The 18712-nt window shown below is 44.0% G+C and overlaps 1 protein-coding gene across 2 annotated transcripts in view; it reads right to left on the bottom strand.

Moving 5' to 3' along the window:
* abcg1 (ATP-binding cassette, sub-family G (WHITE), member 1) overlaps positions 1 to 18712 on the bottom strand; it is a 65412-nt gene that overhangs the window by 23362 nt on the left and 23338 nt on the right. For both annotated transcript variants that reach the window (XM_048603308.1, XM_048603309.1), the window contains exons 3-6: positions 13761 to 13878; positions 7258 to 7390; positions 2625 to 2675; positions 175 to 320 (exon numbers count right to left, since the gene is read on the bottom strand). In XM_048603308.1, the coding sequence (XP_048459265.1) occupies positions 175 to 320; positions 2625 to 2675; positions 7258 to 7390; positions 13761 to 13878 (448 nt within the window). The remainder of the gene's footprint in view (positions 1 to 174; positions 321 to 2624; positions 2676 to 7257; positions 7391 to 13760; positions 13879 to 18712) is intronic.

The raw sequence follows: 18712 nt of genomic DNA on the forward strand, positions 1-18712 counted from the left end.
ACCACTCAATTTTAAATGCTTCTCCTCCTCAATGCATACCAGCTTCATGGTCGTGTTTGGAGCATAGCTTGGAGATTCCGCATCAATGGCTGCAAATTAACGCCAGTCTAAAATTGCCAGCTCCGCGCACAATTCATGAAACTTGCGTTAAAATCGAAGGAAGAATAAAGGTACCTGGTGGGCTCGTCAAAAAACATGACAGGAGGGTTGTTCACCAGCTCGAGGGCAATGGCAAGACGCTTTCTCTGGCCTCCAGAAAGGCTGCCAGTCCGTGTATCGGCACATTCCAGCAAGCCTAGTGCTGTTAGAATCTCCTTCACCTATTGGGGAACAGATGTGATATCACTACAGGTCAGGTCACGGGGAGCAGCTGCCAGCATTATACATGTCTTTCACATCAGCTTTGAAAACATGGTCTCAAAGAAAGGATGCAATTTAGGAAAGCCAGTCTGAGCTGAACCAGATGGTGCATGCAGAACTCCCTGTAAAGTGAGGCATTGAAAAGAAGTTGTTCCATAAGGTGACAAATGAGGTAGTGGTAGCAGAACATAAAATTGTCTCAAATTACAGCACATAAGCAGGCCGTTGGACCCAAGTGGTCCATGCTGGCTTGTGTTTATGTACCACACAAGCTTCCTTCCACCCAGCTTAATCTAATGTCATCAGCATTATAGTCTCTTCTATTCTCTCTCACATGCTTACACAGCCCACACTTAAACGATTCTGTGCTTCACAACTCAGGTTCACCATGGGTTAAATGCATTCTGTGTAACTAAATTTCATCTGACTTTCCCATAGGGGATGTGGTGGTGATGTCATTCAACTGGTAATCCAGAGAGCCAGACCAGTTCTGGGGGCGTAGGTTCAAATTGAACAATGGTAGATGCTGAAAATTGAATTCAATAAATAACTCTGGAATTAAATTGACAACCATATAGATTGTTGTTAAAAAATAATCCACCTGGTTCACTCATGTCTTTTAGGGAAGGAACTCTGTCATTCATAGGGTAGGCAATGGGCTAGTGGTATTATCACGAGGACTGTTAATCTGGAGACCCAGATAATGTTCCAGAGACCTCGCTTTGAATCCTGCCACACCACATGGTGGAATTTGAATTCAATTATCAAAAGAGTCTAATGACAATCTAAAAATTAAGAATCTTACAATGACCGTGAATCCATTATCAATTCTCATTGAAAAACCCATCTGGTTCACTAATGTCCTTTAGGGAAGGAAACTGCCATCCTTACCTGGTCGGGCCTACATGTGACATCAGACCCACAGCCATGTGGTTGACTCTTAAATGACCTCTGGGCAATTAGGGATGGGCAATAAATGCTGCCTAGCCAGCAACACTCTCATCCCGTGAATGAATAAATAAAAAATTCTTACCTGGTGAATCTATACCCACATCAATGTGGTTGACTCTTAGCTGTTTCTGAATTAGTTGTTTGGGATTTTGGCCATTAGGGAAGGGTAAGAAATGCTGGCTTCACCAGTGACACCCTCATTCCATGAAAATTTCTTTTAATTTATTATCAATCAACTTCCCAAAAATCTTAGTTTCTAAGTCATGGTATCTTTCCTATGTCTACCCTATCACTAATCTTTAAGTCCCCGAGTAGATCAGCCCTCAGTATTCTCTTTCATAGAGATAACAGGCTAAACTATTTGACATTTCCAACAGGCAAATGAAAAGTAGGTTCAGGATGTGGCAAAACACTAAACTGAAAACTGCAGGAAGGAGCTATGATGGACCCAAAGAACAAAGAAGAACTAAGAACAGTACAACACAGGAACAGGCCCTTCAGCAGGCCTGAGCCAACATATGATGCCCTTCTAAATTAAAAACCTTTTGCCTCTATGTGGTCCATATCCCTCTATTCCCTGACTATTCATGTATCTGTCAAGATGCCTCTTAAACATTACTATTGTATGCGCCTCCACCATCTCCTCTGGCAGTCCGTTCCAGGCACTTACCACCCTCTGTGTAAAACAAACCTGCCTCTCACATCTCCTGTAAACTTTCCTCCTTTTACTTTAAACCTATGTTCCCTAGTAATGAACAGCTCTACCCTGGGATGTCATGGTGGCTCAGTGGTTAGCACTGCTACCTCACAGCACGAGGGACCTGGGTTTGATTCCACCCTCGGGCGACTGTCTGTGTGGAGTTTGCACGTTCTCCCCGTGTCTGCGTGGGTTTCCTCCGGGTGCTCCAGTTTCCCCCCACAGTCCAAAGATGTGCAGATGCTAAATTGCCCATAGTGTCCAGGGATATGCAAGCTAGGTGGTTTAGCCGTGGGATATGTAGGGTTAAAGGTATGGGGTTGGATGCTCTTCTGAGGCGTAGACTCCCTAGGCCAAATAGCCTGTTTCCACACTGTAGGGATTCTCTGATTCTCTCTGAAAAGACTCCGACTATCCATGCCTCTCATAATTTTGTAAACTTCTACTCAAGCTCCTTCTTTCGTGCTTGATCTTTTTCTGCTATTCTTTCACCGTCACAGTTAATCCACTGCTTTGATAATTGGATTGTGGTGCCTCCTTTGCAAGATCAGCAAAGCAAAATGGGAAAATGGAAGAAGTCGGAGAAAATATCTCAAACTCTGAGACAGGGCCTCACCATTTCTTTTCGACCTTCGTCTTTCTCCTGGAGCTTCAGGTTAGCTGAAACCTGAAAGACGACAAATACAAAATACAAAATATAAAACTTAGATGACAGCTTCAGTTCTGACATCAGCATCTATAAAGAACAGTGCCATGCTAGGAGGCAGAAGCTATACTGTAGAAGATGCAAACTCAACACAGTATAAATTAGCCTCCAGAAGCATCCTCACAAGGCTTATCATTAGCATGTCCATCAATTCACACCAGATATCTACCTACACGAGCACAAAAGTGACAGTATAATTGCTGTTGTAGAAACAATATGTTATGAAGAAAATTAAAATGAATTATAAGACCGTAAGACATAGGAGCAGAAATTAGGTCATTCAGCCCATGGAGTCTGCTCCACTATTCAATCATGGCAGATAAGTTTTTCAAACCCATTCTCCCGGCTTCTCCCCATAACCCTTGATCCCCTTGATAAACAAGAACCTATCTGTCTCTGTCTTAAACAGACTCAATGACCTGGCCTTCTCAGCCTCCTTAGATTCACCACTCTCTGGCTGAAGACAATTCTCCTTATCTCAGTTCTAAAAGGTCTTCCCTTTACTCTAAGGCTGTGCCCTCGGGTCCTAGACTCTCCTACCAATGGAGACATCTTCCCAACATCCACTCTGTCCAGGCCATTCAGTGTTCTGTAAGCTTCAATTAGATCCCCCCTCATCCTTCTAAACTCCATCGAGTATAGACCCAGAGTCCTCAAACGTTCCTCACATGTTAAGCTTTTCATTGCTGGGACCATTCTCATGAACTTCCTCTGAACCCACTCCAGGGCCAATTCATCTTTCCTGAGATATGGGGCCCAAAACTGTGCACAATACTCTAAATGCGGCCTAACTAGAGCCTTATAGAGCCTCAGAAGTACATCCCTGCTTTCATATTCAAATCCTCTCAAAATAGATGCCAAAGTTGCATTTGCCTTCCTGACTACTGACTCAACCTGCAAGTTTACCTTGAGAGAATCCTGGACTAGAACTCGCAAGACTCTTTGCACTTAAGACTTCTGAATTTTCTCCCCATTTAGAAAACAGTCCACATGCTTCTATTCTTCTTACCAAACTCAACAGATTGTATAGAGGTCTCAAGGTAAAAAAATTTCCTAATGCTGCCCTGAGGAAATCAATAGAGAGGGGTCCCGATTTATGAACATCCGACTGAAGAACACTCCCAATTATGAACGCGACCTCCTACAGCAGTGTAATTTTAAAGATCCCAACATATGAACATTTTCTGTACTTACAAACAGCTGCTTTTTATTGTCCTGCACTGTGTTCCAACTTGCGTACAAACCAACGTGTGAACATACTCAGGTACAGAACTTCAGAACTGCTCGCATTTCAGAAAGAACCTGAATCAGGCTTTAGGCCCTTCAAAGCTACTTTCTAATCAAAATGCTCAGAGATGTTATTACACACCTCTGCAACTAGTGGGACTTGAACCTGGGGCCCACAGCTCAGAAGTAGGAATACTACCACTTCATCACAAGAGTCCTTATATATATTTGCAAATGACTTCACACCTGGCTCTGACATGAGTAAAGAAAACCTCTTGATTGCACAAACAGTTGGTGCACTTAAGCTTTTAAAAGTGCATACTTTTCTTGCTTGGCACTTCTACGCTTTTGAAAACTGGATGGCTTTTGAAAAATCAGTGCAACATGGCTCAATTTTATCCCTCCATAAATTCTGGGAGAATCCAGAATACGGAGGCATATTCTTAAAATTGGGCACTTCAGAACTGAAATCAGGAAGAACTCCAAATGTTTGTGGATCATAGAATCATACAGCACAGAAGAGGCCATTTGGCCCATCAGTTCTGCAACAATAAATACTACTTTAAATCATTGATGGGAGCAGGCACTTGACACTTCTATGATTGACATGGATCGGGGTAGATTTGTTTCCGTAAGGGTATGTAGGTATAAAATTAAAGGCATGAAAGAGAAGCAGAAGGTTAGGTCAGCTCTAGTTTAACTGACTTGTACAGCACTTTGAATAAGACATCTTGCAAGTGTGTTGTCAGATAAAATGTACAGCTAAATCTTATGATGTATGAGATACACATAAAGGTAACAGGGGAGGCAATGGCCTAGCGGTATTATCACTGGATTGTTAATCCAGAGACCCAGATAATGCTCTGGGGACCCTGGTTCAAATCCTGCCACGGCAGATGGTGGAATGTGAATTCAATAAATATCTGGAATTAAGAGTCTAATGATGACCATGAATCCATTGTTGATTGTCAGGAAAAGCCCATCTGGTTCACTAATGTCCTTTAGGGAAGGCAATTGCCATCCTTACCTGGTCTGGCCTACATGTGACTCCAAACCCACAGCAATGTGGTTGACTCTTAGCTGCCCTCTGGGCAATAAATAAATACTGCCTGGCCAGTGATGCCCTCATCCCATGAATGAATAAAGGAACAGAGATTGCACTCTGAATAAATTGACAGAACTTAGAACAGGTAACAAATAGTTTGGTCAAAGATGCAGTGGAGAGAGAAGAGGGTGGTAGAGGTGATGTTTTTTGAGGAATTTAGAGAATAGGATAGCAATTTATTGTCACTTGCATTTATGAAACTGCAGCGAAATGTGTATAAGTCGCCACAATTCGGTGCCATTTTAATTTCAGAAATTAATAACTGAGACTAAATTAAGACTAAGTTCATCTTTTGTTCCCTCCACGGCAATCTGAGTTCATGGAGTGGCTACAGGATAAAGCTGTCCCTGAGGCTGCCAAAGTGAGGGTTTCTGGACCAGATCCACCACGCAGCCACTGCCAAATCCAACACCGAAGCCAGTGCATTGCCGCCATAGCAAGGAGGGGCAGAGCAGACCCACCAAGTCACCATCGCTCAGGCCGTCACTGCTTCAGTCACCGCCCGAAGCTGCCACATTGCTGACACAGCTGTAAGGAATGAACCAGAGTCACCATGCCCCCACTGGTATAGACACCGCAGCATCGCCATCAGGAGAAACAGACCAGACCCGTCGACGAAGCCTTCGATAAAGTGGTGGCCAATATGGCCACAAGGAATAGGCATTCAGATCCGCCATGCTGCTTCGGGCCTAGGCATTTGGAGACATGGTGAAATGTGGAATAATCAGAACTGGGCATGCGCAACTGTGTTAGGGATGAAGAAAGTTAGAGTTAGAGAGCAGTGACATCAGGGAGGGATTTGAAAACAGGTGCCTTATAGTGCAGAATGGATGGGCTGAATGACCTACATTCAGGGCCCAGCTAAGTCCTGCACCATGGGAAGTTTCTGAATCAATTAAAGTGAAATAAAGCAGTGTGTCATAAGGATCAGTGCTGGGTCCACTGCTTTTCTTCATTTATATAAATGATTTGGATGTCAGCGTAGGAGTTATAGTAAGTAAGTTTGCAGATGACACCAAAGTTGGAAGTGTAGTGGACAGCGGAGAAGGTTACCTCAGAGTACAACGGGACCTTGATCATGTAGGCCAATGGGCCAAGGAGTGGCAGATGGAGTTTAATTTAGATAAATGTGAGGTGCTGCATTTTGTTAAGAAAAATCAGGGCAGGACTTTTACACTTAATGATAAGGTCCTGGGGAATGTCACTGAACAAAGAGACCTTGAAGTGCAGGTTCATAGTTCCTTCAAAGTAGAGTCACATATAGACAGGATAGTGAAGAAGGTGTTTTGTATGCTTTCCTTTATTGGTCAGCGCACTGAGTATAGGAGTTGGGAGGTCATGTTGCAGCTGTACAGAACATTGGTTAGGCCACTTTTGGAATACTGTGTGCAGTTCTGGTCTCCCTGCGATAGGAAAAATGTTGTGAAACTTGAAAGGGTTCAGAAAAGATATGCAAGGATGTTGCCAGGGTTGGAGGGGTTGAGCTATAGGGAGAGGCTAATAGGCTGGGGCTATTTTCCCTGCAACATCAGAATTTATAAAATCATGAGGGGCACGGATAGGGTAATAGACAGGGTCTTTTTCCTGCGGTGGGGAGTCCAAAACTAGAGGGTATAGGTATAAGGTGAAAGATACAAAAGGGACAGAAGGGACAACTTTTTCACACAGAGGCTGGTGCATGTATGGAATGAGCTGCCAGAGATGTGGTGGAGGTTGGTACAATTACAACATTTAAAAGGCATGTGGATGGGTATATGAATAGGAAGGGTTTAGAAGGATATGGGCCAAATGCTGGCAAATGGGACTAGATTAATTTCAGATATCTGGTCAGCATGAACAAATTGGACTGAAGGGTCTGTTTCCATGCTGTACAGCTGATGTCTCTGCATTCCTCTAATTCTGCCCTTTTACATGCCCCCTATTTTAATTGCTCCATTATTGGCAGCCATGCCAACAGGTGCCAAGGCCATAAGCACTGGAATTCCTCCAGTAAATCTCTTTAACTCTCTATTTCTTTTTCTCCTCCTTTAACATACCGCCCTTGATCAAACTTTTGGCCATCTGTGCTAATATTTCATGTGACTCAGCGTCCAATGTTGGCCAATGATGTACCCACAGAGTGCCTTGAGATATTTTATGCGGTGCCTTCAATGCAATAAATGTGAGTTGTTGTTGTTGTTGGAGTACAGTGCCCCTGCATCGTAGACGTACCATCATCGCCTCATGAACAGTGAGGTGAGGGAGCAGCATGTCATCTTGCATGATGTAACATGACACTTTCCGGAAAGATCGGAGATCTCGCGGATGTCCATTAATCAGGAGCTCACCTTTCATTCCACTTTCCCTGGAATTAATCACAAAAAACAAGATCGGTTGGCAAAAAGAGGTGGCACAATTGTAGAATCCCTACAGTGTGGAAGCAGGCTATTCAACTCATTGGAGGTCCTGGGGGAGTGTTGTGGAACAAAGAGACCTTGGAGTGCAGGTTCATCGTTCCTTGAAAGCGGAGTCGCAGGTAGATAGGATTGTGAAGAAGGCATTTGGTATGCTTGCCTTTATTGGTCAGTGCACTGAGTATAGGAGTTGGGAGGTCATGTTGCAGCTGTACAGGACATTGGTTAGGCCACTTTGGGACTATTGCATGCAGTTCTGGTCTCCCCGCTTTAGGAAGGATGTTTGAAACTAGAAAGGGTTCAGAAAAGATTTACAAGGATGTTGCCAAAGTTGGAGGGTTTGAGCTATAGGGAGAGGCTGAATAGGCTGGGGCTATTTTCCCTGTAGCAACAAAGGCTGAGGGGTGACAATATAGAGGTTTATAAAATCATGAAAGGCATGGTTAGGGTAAACAGACAAGGTCTTTTCCCTGGGGTGGGGGGATCTAAAACTAGTCAGCATAGGTTTAAGGTGAGAGGGGAAAGATATAAAAAGGACCTAAGGGGCAAAATTTCATGCAAGGGGTGGTCAATGTATGGAATGCACTGCCAGAGGAAGTGGTGGAGGCTGGTACAATTACTAACACCTAAAGAAGGAGTGATTCTGACCCTGTCCACCCAAGTCCAACACCGGCACCTCCACAATATTTAAAAGGCATCTGAATAGGTATATGAATAGAAAGGCTTTACAGGGATATGGACCAAATACTTTTAAACGGGACTACATTTATATAGGAAATTTGGTCAGCATGGACGAGTTGGACCAAAGGGTCAGTTTCCGTGCTGTATATCTCTGGCTCTATGACTCTACACCAACTCTCCAAAGAGTGTCCCACCCAGACCCAGCCCCACTCTATCCCTGTAACCCTGCATTTCCCTTGGCTAACCCATCCAGCCTGCAGATTCCTGGACACTAGAGGCAATTTATCATGGCTAATCCACCTAACTCACACATCTTTGGACTGTGGAAGGAAACCAGAGCACCTAGGGGAAACCTACGCACACAAATGCGAGAGTATGCAGAGTCCACACAGACATGCCTGCGGGTGGAATCAAACCCATGTGCCTCACGCTGTGAGACAGCAGTGCTAACCACTGAGTTACCATGCTGCCCACTAAACAATTGACTAATAACAAACATCAACTGTTAAAGGGTCTTTAAAGTGCCGTTTTGCACAGGTCAAGAATAGCAGTAACGAAATGCAAAATTGATCTCTCTCTATTTGCCCCCAGTAAGGGACCTGCTTTAGTAACTTCATGCCTGAAGAGGCAGCAATTGATATATCTGTATTACTCCTGAGACTCGCTGTCAAATCTAGGGCTGTCAATTTTCTGGCAATGGTGAATTTAAAGGCCATTCTCCTGAACAATATCGAGAGGAAAACAAAACAAAACCAGCAATAAATGAACCCAAACTGTTAGCTCCACTTTTTATCCATAGATGCTGCCTTACCTGCTGAGTTTTTCCAGCACTTTCTGATTTTGTTTGTGAGCAATAAACCAAACTATGCGAACAACTCACTTCTAAAAATATAACAGATGGGGCGAAAGTCTTTTTGATTGACAGTTATTATTCAAACAGCTAGCAAAGGGTCTTTTTTCACATTCTGATTGCAGTACATCATAAGGATTGTCCTATTGGGGATAGGTTGTGAGAATTAGAAAGGGTGTTGAAGAAGGGACATCATGTGATGAAACCTCCTGGAAAGCTCCTGACGATTGTACTGCCAGTATTTCTACACTTACTACTTCGGCCAGCATTATGCCCTCTCTGAGTTTGGTCATAGAGTCATACAGCACAGAAACAGATGCTTCAGCCCAATTAGTCCACACCGACTACATTCTCAAACTAAACTAGTCCCACCTGCCTGTGCTTGGCTGATATCCCTCCAAACTTTCTTATTCATGAACTTATCCAATGTCTTTTAATCATTGTAACTGTATCCATCACTTTTTCTGGCGGTTTGTTCCACACACGAACCACTCTGTGAAAAATGTTGCCGTTGATGTCCTTTCTAAATTTTTCTCCTCTCACCTTATCAATATCAATTACAACGTTGAACTCTTCTCCCATCACCTTCACTTTCGTGCCCATTTCTTCAGGCAAGAGTCCAGAGTCCTTTCCCTATCCCACATACGCCTGCGCTCACCTCCAACATTCCACCGGGACCTCTCCCTCTGGCCTTCCTGTGCACTCGACTGGTTCATCAAGAACTGTCAACATGACATTGGCCACCTCAATCTCTCTGCCCCCTTCACCCATTCCAACCTACCCTCCCCTGAAATGACTGCAATCCATGTGCTCAGATCCAACCCTGACTTTGTAATTAAACCTGATAACAAAAGTAGTGCTGTTTTTCTCTGGCAGACTGACTCCTACATTGTGGAGGCTGAGTGCTAGTTTTCAGGCACCTCCTCCTATCTCCCCCAGACCATGACCCTACCATCATGGGCCATCAGGTTACTGTGTCCACAATGGTCATTAACCTTAGTTCATCTAGTGATCTCCCCCTACTTGTTGCGAAGTTGGGTAGAGTATTTGTGGATTGGAAGGCAGCGAGTTAGAATTTGACCTTTGTAAAATGATAGGGGGAAGAGTGCAAAATTTAATGTGTTTTTTAGAGAAAAAAAATGTCTGCAAGAAGCAGGAGGTGCACAGAGAGTTCCTGAAATTGAAACATTTGTATCGGGAACTATGCGGTTAGCAACCCAGGCAGTAATTTGTTTAGGCAACCAGTTTGAATATCAGCCAATTGACTTATGCCAGGCACTTAGAGACTAATAACCAATTAAATTTAAATCTGATGGTTTTGACAAATTAGGACCAATCCTATTGTAAGAACTTGATAGGTCATCAAGAGTATAAAAGAAGAGGACATTTGAAAATCGGTGTGACAGCAACTGCCATCTACCAGAGTTTACAACCCATCAGCTCTAAAGAGAAAATCACTGGGTCTCATAGAATTCTCTAAACTCTCAGAATAACTATCATCTAACTAAAGGCATAGCAGCAATCTTAGCTAATATCCCTGACATAAGAAGTCACGGGAGAGAAGCATTCCTGACACAAGAATTTGATGGAGAAAGGCGTCCCAGACCAAGGGTCAGCGGACAGGGCATGGAGCATTCCAGAAAAGATATCCTGGCTGTAATTTCAAGAGATTAAGTTTTTTATTTAAATTTTGTTTTATGTAAATGGAACTTGTATTTATTGGAACAGCATACCGTTAGAGTCTTTTTTCAGGAATAGTTAGCAGTTAAGGGGGAATTGTTCAGTTTGTTAGTAGCTCCATTAATTTTTTCACTGTTGAATTGAGATAAATAAATTGTTACTTGTTGATTATAGAGTGAGTGAAAGGACTTCATTTCATTTATCCACTCCTTTATAACAGATTGTGGGGGGGGGAGGGGGGGTGCGCGAGAGACAGGTTATACCACTTTTCACACTTCTTTTAACAGATTACGAGGCGAGGCAAGACGAGCCTCTCTGGGTGTTTCTCTTTTAATTATCGGTGGTGGTGGGGCGGGTGTCAATCTCCACTTAAGAACACACTGTCTCCAGATTCATAGTCCCCCAATCCCACACAATTCCTCCTGAAATCCACAAACAGGGCTGCCTGGGCAGACCCACTGTTTCTGCCTGCTCCTGCCCCAGAGAACCCATCTCTTCCTACCTCACTCAGTTTTACTCCCCTTGCCCAGTCCCTTCCTACTTACAGCCATGATTCCTCTGATGCTTTATGTCAGTTTCAGAATTTCCAGCTCGCAGACTCCAGCTACCTCCTCTTTATCATGGATGTGCAATTCCTTTACACATCTATCCCCCATCAGGATGGTCTCAGGGCTCTCCGCCTCTTCCTGAATAAAAGGCCTGAACCATCCCCATCCATTACCACCCTCCTTTGCCTCGCTGAGCTCACTGTCACTCTGAACAACATCTCCCTTAACTCCTCCCACTTTCTTCAGGTCAAAGGGTGGTCATGGGTACCCGCATGGGCCCCAGTTATGTCTGTCTCTTTGTGGCGTATGTGGAACATACCTTGTTCCAGAACTGTTCTGGCCCCCACCCACAAATCTATCTCCCATATATCAATGATATCATTGGTGCCAATTCCTTCTCTCCCCGGAATTGGAAAAGTTTATCCATTTTGCTTCCAACTTCCACCCTGTTCTCACCTTCACCTGATCCAACTCTGACTCCTCCCTTCCCTTCCTCAACATCTCTGTTTCCATTTCTCGGGATAGACTGGCCACCAACATCCATTACAAACCAATGACTCCCACAGTACCTTGACTTTATATCCTCACACCCTACTTCCTGTAAAGACTCTATTTCATTCTCCCAGTTCCTCCATCTCTGTCACATCTGTTCTGATGATGCAAATTTCAAAAGAGGGAACCTTTTCCACCTCCTTCTTCAACCAAGGATTCCCCAGCCCCATAGTCGACAGGGCCCTCAGCTGGCTCTGACCCATCTCCCACACTCCAGCCCTCATCCTCTCTCTTCCCTCCCACAAGAGCAATAGGGTTCCCCTTGTCCTTACCTACCATCCCATCCAATCCACATCCAAAGGATCATAAGCCGTCATTTCCACCACCTCCTTCGGGATGCCACCGCCAGACACATATTCCCCTCCCCTCCTGTCAAACCTGTCAGCCTTCCGCAGGGACCATTCTCTCTGGGACACCCTGGTCCAGTCCTCCTTCACTCCCAACACCCCACAGTCTCACAGCAACTTCCCCTGCAACTACAGAAGGTGTAACACCTGTCTGTTTACTTCCTCCCTCCTCAGTATCCAAGGGCCCAAATGTTCCAGGTGAAACAGCACTTTACTGCACTTCACTCAATCTGGTCTCCTGCATTCGCTGCTCACAATGTGTTCTCCTCTACATTGGAGAAACGAAGTATAGACTAGGTGATCACTTTGCAAAACACTTACGTTTTGTCTGCAAAGATAACCCTGAGCTTCCAGTTGCCTGCCACTTCAACACACCACCCTGTTCCCTGGCCAAGGTCTCTGTCTCAGGCTTGCTGCAGTGCTCCAGCAAAACTCAACGCAAGCTGGAAGAACAACACTTCATTTTCCACTTGGGTACCTGCAGCCTTCTGGACTCAATATTGAGTTCAACTCTGATTTCTCTCCGCACATCGTGCCCGACCTGCTGAGATTTTCCAACAGTTTCTGCTGTTGATACTAATTCTGGGTTCTTTATCAGTCAGGCTCTCAACCTAGCTCAGTCACACTCCCTCGAAGGTGCAAACATTTATATCCAGGGATGCAAGGAATGTGTACTCTGCGGGGAAAATAGAAAGAAGTTCAGGCATTGTGCCTGTCTTAAATTAAAGACAAGCATAGGGGACAATGGTTCTTTGGTGCATTATCCATGGCAAAGCTTCCACCAATCAGAATCAACTTGTCAACTAATCAGACCACTCTTCTCATGCAGTATAAATTTGTCACTCCCTTCAAAATTTATCATTCTTGTGTCTGTCTTGATCAGTACAAGATGGATAGCTTTGAGAGCCTGTCTCTTTTCTTGAAGAAAACTCAAAGTTTGGATCTATGCCCATGGGGAACAGGCTAAGTATCACCAAACTCATTTTAGATTAAGACTTTTCCAGCCATCAGCAACAGGAAACCTATAAGAACCCAGAAGTGAAGGGCCAGTGGCATAGTTCACTATATGTAATACATATGTAAAGTGCACCAAGTAATATAACACATTCACTAACCAGTAATGCAGAGATATCAATTGTCGTCCAGAGTTTATAAATCACAGCCCCATGCTTGCTTTATATATCCATTTGTAAATACAGAGATGTCTTGTGCTAGACTCAACTGGAAGGGAAATTAAAGCAGAGTTTTCCCCTGCAAGCCAAATTATTGAATGCTTTCATTTCAGATCCATTTTTATTTTTTACACACTTGGTGTCTGTAATGTAATGCACACCATGGCCTGTACAACAATGTGGGGGCATCACTCACACCTTTTCTTCCCCTCTTTTAAAAACCCCGCTGCCCTTCCTCTGTGCAGTCCACTCAGGGACTGACCATCCTCAGCCAAGTAGCTCTTCCTGAAGTGTGGGTCCAGAGGGAGGACGAGCAAATTATACTTGAATATCATGTGCCTGTCCTGTAATGTACCCAGTTCCTAAAAGGGAAACTGATTGGTCATCAGGATGTGGGTTCCAAACGTGCTGAATATTTCATGGGAGGTATGTTACTAGTAATGTTGAGATGGTTGCTGGCTTTCTCAGCAGCTGGATTAATTTCCTCTTACCTGTAACCTGCCAGAATATTCATGAGCGTTGATTTTCCAGCTCCTGAGGGACCCAAGATAGCTATGAGCTCTCCACTGCTAAATTTGCCTGAGATACCCTTCAGTAAAGTCTTGTAACCTATTGAAGCAAACAAAAACATATGGAGCATGCATGTTAATATGGATACTTTGTTTAAAACTTAATTAATTTGTTTGTTATCCAATGTTCGCACTGGCGAATGGAACACTTTTCTCCGATCGCCACAGGATTTTGCCCTTTGTTATTGCGATCCTGATGTCAGGTTTAAAGGTTGAGAGGATATCGGTCACAAACCAACAATGTGTAGGAAAGACCCATGCAGCAATGGGTTACCTTCAAATAAAAATACAGTGCTGCAGATTTTGGAGATTTTCTGAAATAAAACAGGAGGTACTGGAAAAGTTAAGCAGGTCTGGCAGCACCTTTGGAGAGAGAAACAGAGTTAACATTTTGAGTCCAATATGGGTCTTTTTACAGGACCAAAGGGGGATGGATGTACTGGCCCTGGAGCGAGTTCAGAGGAGGTTCACGAGAATGGTTCCAGGAATGGAAAGTTTAACATACGAGGAACGTTTGAGGACTCTGGGACTACACTCATTGGAGTTTAGAAGGATGAGGGGGATCTAATTGAAACTTACAGAATACTGAATGGCCTGGACGGAGTGGATGTTGGGAAGATGCTTCCATTGGTAAGAGAGACTAGGACCCGAGGGCACAGCTTTAGAGTAAAGGGAAGACCTTTTAGAACAGAGATTAGGAGAAACTTCTTCAGTCAGAGAGTGGTGAGTCTATGGAATTCACTGCCACAGAAGGCTGTGGAGGCCATGAACGCTACTACCCACAATTTCCCCTCCAAGCCGCTCACCATCCTGACTGGGAAATACATCGCTGTTCCTTCACTGTCACTGGGTCAAAATCCTGGAATTCCCTCCCTAATGGCATTGTGGGTCAACCCACAGCAGGAGGACTGCAGCAGTTCAAGAAGGCACCTCTCCACCACCTTCTCAGGGGCAACTAGGAATGGGCTATACATGCTGGCCAGCCAGCAATGCCCACATCCCACAAGTGAATAAAATAAATTTAGATGACTGGGTAGAGAAGATCCATGAGTTATCGTGAATGTATGAGGGACAATGAAGAGACGTGGCATGAATTAGCTCGGGAGCTATATAGGGCATGGGTGTGGATGGGGAACATGCGTCAGTAAGGACTGGCATGGAGGATGTGGACAGCAGTGGCACGTGAGGGGTATAGAAACCCTAACAGACTTTAATAAAACGGGAATAAAGTCCTAAAGAACCAACACCGGCTTTTTAACCAATCTGCCCAGGTGTGCAGTAATCCCTGGGGCCACTTCAGCTTGGCTTCTGGATTAGCAGATCTGTCCCACACATGCATCCCCAAAGTGAAGTACGTGACTTTCGAAGGCCTTTCTACGGAGGCAAGTTCAACAAACTGGGAAACTCACCTCCACGTGGGACTGACCTCAGCAGCAAAAATCCAACCCCAGGTTAAAGTCTGCAATAAAGAAGCTGAAAGAGGCAAGTTGTATGAATGCACTATGTTACTGTCCATTAGGATCAACAGTAATTTTCAGGTTGCACCTCTGATGACACTATCAGATTCCAATCTCCATAGTTAAAGAAGAAGCCCATTTGGCACCCAACAACAAGTTAAAATAGAAAACTGCGGCAAGTTGACGTGTAAATCTTCAGGCTGACGTTAATTCCTTGCTCGCCCTGGCTTCTGCTGGGCACAGGAGGTTAGCAGTTCCCCAGCAGAATCAACCGCACTCAAACAGTAGCTCCTAACAATCATCAGCCACGCCATCCTCATCACTAATGTCTCATGTTTAGGATTTATAGGAACAAAGCTGCATTTGTTTGTATCAGCTGTGGGTGGCTTAGCAAAATGCCTGCCTCCAAATCAAGACAGCTAATGGTTTGAGTCCCACTCCAGAAACATGAGCTTGTATCCAGGCTGGTGGACCCACTGTGAGTGAGTGCTGCACTGTCAGAGGTGCTGTCTTTCAAGGCACTAAAACCATGCCCTGTTCACTCTTCATGGCCAGACATAACAGGTCTCATGATCGTTTTGGAAAAGGAGCAGGGGAGACATGCCCATTATCCTGGAACCTTTAAACCAACACCGACATTCAGGCGAACTGGTCAATTGCTAACTTTGCTGTTTTGTGGGAAATTGTTTGGGTGCCGTTTTGGATGCTAGATGAGGAATTTTTCCAGGACAACAAAAGAACTCTAATGCGCTTTTCCAAAGGAGGACCCTCTGCGAGAGGAGAGATGTAGCTCCGGGTAATGTCTCCTGCATTACATCGGTGACTACATTTCAAAAGAACTTCATTTGCTGGAAAGCATTTTGTGAGTCCTCAGGTTGCAGAAGGTGCGATATAAGTATAAGTCTTTAATTAGCAGTAATGACAAGATGTATTTTTGTAAAAATTCCAAGAGTGACTATGGTCTGAAAGTACCCAATTTAGTTGTAATGCGCGTTTGGGATATGCTGAGGTCTTTGAAGCTGTTTAATAGATGAACGTCTTACACTGTAAGCCAAGACTCCACGACACTGCCAAAACAATGCAGCATCTTTAAAACATGTCCCAATAAAGTGTTTACCTGGAAGTGAGAAGGCTACAAAACAAAAAAAAAGCACAGGTTTTCCACGGTCAAAATACATGGAAGAACATCTGACACTTAATGAGGAGTCTGAGGAACATGAAGGAGTTACAGGCACAGTTTTGTGGGAAAATAAAAATGCCCTAAATTTGTGCAGTCAGTGATACTCAGTAGTTTACATACCAGGCTAGGGATTATACTGAAAAATTCAATTAAGCCTTAACTCCTTTAATCGCTCGAGGCCTCTATCAGGGAGATTCAGGTTCACTGCAGTTCAATGACCTGGTTGTTTTCAGCACAGTCTGAATGCTAGCTTGCTCACGCTCTATGGCAGAAAGGAATGGCTCAGTAATGCATCCAGTTTACACTGTGTGTTATCACACCAGGCCATTCAAGAATGTTCCAGAATTGATCCTCCTGTTTGTGTTGTTTAGGCAATTGTAGCTGTGGGCAGCAGTGAGGATGTGCCAAATAGTCAAATCAGGAACCGAATGGAGCCCGGCTCCCCTTCTGTCTTGTTGGGTAGGTATGTAGATGTAAGCAGGGGGAAGATTCAACTCTGCCATGTTGCTGCCCCACTAGACAAATAGCTGATCTCCTACGGTCACTCATAGTTAACTGGGGCAAGACCATCATGGTCCCAGCAAGGAATCAACACCTTCGGGCAATCTCGCCCAACCCTAACTCCTGTTGGATTCCAACAGGAATGACATTAAACGTCAGCAGGGCAAAAGGGAGGGCCAGGCCAATTCAGGGTCCCACGTGAATGCTTCACTGACCAGTTACATGAGAGCAGAGGGGCTTTGAGAACAATCACAGCTGGTGCATCAGTGCAGGGTGGGGCTGAGAGATGAAAAATTTAGATGTCAAGGACAGATCAATGCACATGTTCAAAATAAGCAAGATAAAGTTGCTTTATCAGTCTATAACATAAGGGTTTAAAATGGATCCCCACCTTGTTGCAAAGACAGTCTTAGCTAAATTCAAGGTCGCTCTACTATTGACACCTTCATATTAGCTTTATATGAACCCTGGATCATTCTAAATGCTCATTTGTTTCGGGATCTTGTGCTGCAGTGGTACTATCCCTACTTTTGAGCCAGGAGGCCTGGTTTCAAGTCTTCCATGTTCCTGAAGTGTGTCATAACACCTCTGAACAGGTTGATTCAAAAAGGGGTTAAAAAAAACACCCATTTGTTTTAGTCCACGCACGCTATACAGTATGCAAAATTGAAAATACATCACCTTGTTACTGCAGAAATATTACACGTTTAGTAAGACAGAATTTTCAAAACTCAACCTGTGACCCATAATCGTATGCATTCACTTTATCACTGCAGGGCATGAATGTTCAAGTCAAGCCCCCAGCCAGAATGGGGAAGCACTTTCACCTAATGCACTATGTATGCCACCCCACATGCCCTCAGGTTGCATTACCATCCTCCAGCCTGGCTACAGGCAACAGCTGGCAGAACAACATTTTCTGGAACCAACAGAAAATAATGCTCCTACTGTCATTTCAGATCAGAGTGCATATCAATCAATGGAGAGGAGCAGGTGCAGAGGCTTAAACTACAGCATAGAAAATAGTAGCTGCAGTGAGAGCAAGACTGGTCTTTCTTGGGAAAGCATTCTAATGCACTGTCATCCTTTATCCAATGGAAAAGGGTACTATAATGCTGTTTGGATTTCACTTGCTGAGAATTCAGCTTACAATTTGGAGAGCAGACCATTAGCTGTCAGTGGAAAGCAGAAATTTCAGTAGACTGAATTTCTGAGATTTTAAAATGGCCCACCAAACACTTGTGAGGGCAATACTGACTTGTATAATCAGCTCCTTGAGAAAACAGGAGCCGGCATTTATATAGGACCTTTCACAACCCCAGGTCATCTCAAAGTGACTTAAAGCAATTGATTACTTTGTTCTGATGTATTATCATAGAGTCATATAGGACAGACACAGACCCTTCACCCAACTCCTCCATGCCAACTAGGTTTCCTAAACTGAACTAGTCCCATTTGCCTGCATTGGCCCATACCCCTCTAAACCCCTTTACACGTATCTGCCTCTATCACTTGTAAATGAAGCTGTAGATATTGCTAATTAGTGATATTTCAGACCGTAGACCGTAAGTGTATTATAATTGTCACTGTTCAACTTAGGTAAGAACAGTCAATTTGCAAATAGTGAGCTCCAACACATAGTACTGCCATTACAACCAGATTATCTGAGTTTTGAGGGATGTTGGATGGGGAATTTTTTTTCCAGGACAACAGAGGAACTATAATATAAGATAACA

The sequence above is a fragment of the Rhincodon typus genome, chromosome 11, assembly GCF_021869965.1.
Source record: "Rhincodon typus isolate 14 chromosome 11, sRhiTyp1.1, whole genome shotgun sequence".
In the NCBI taxonomy this organism is placed as follows: domain Eukaryota; kingdom Metazoa; phylum Chordata; class Chondrichthyes; order Orectolobiformes; family Rhincodontidae; genus Rhincodon; species Rhincodon typus.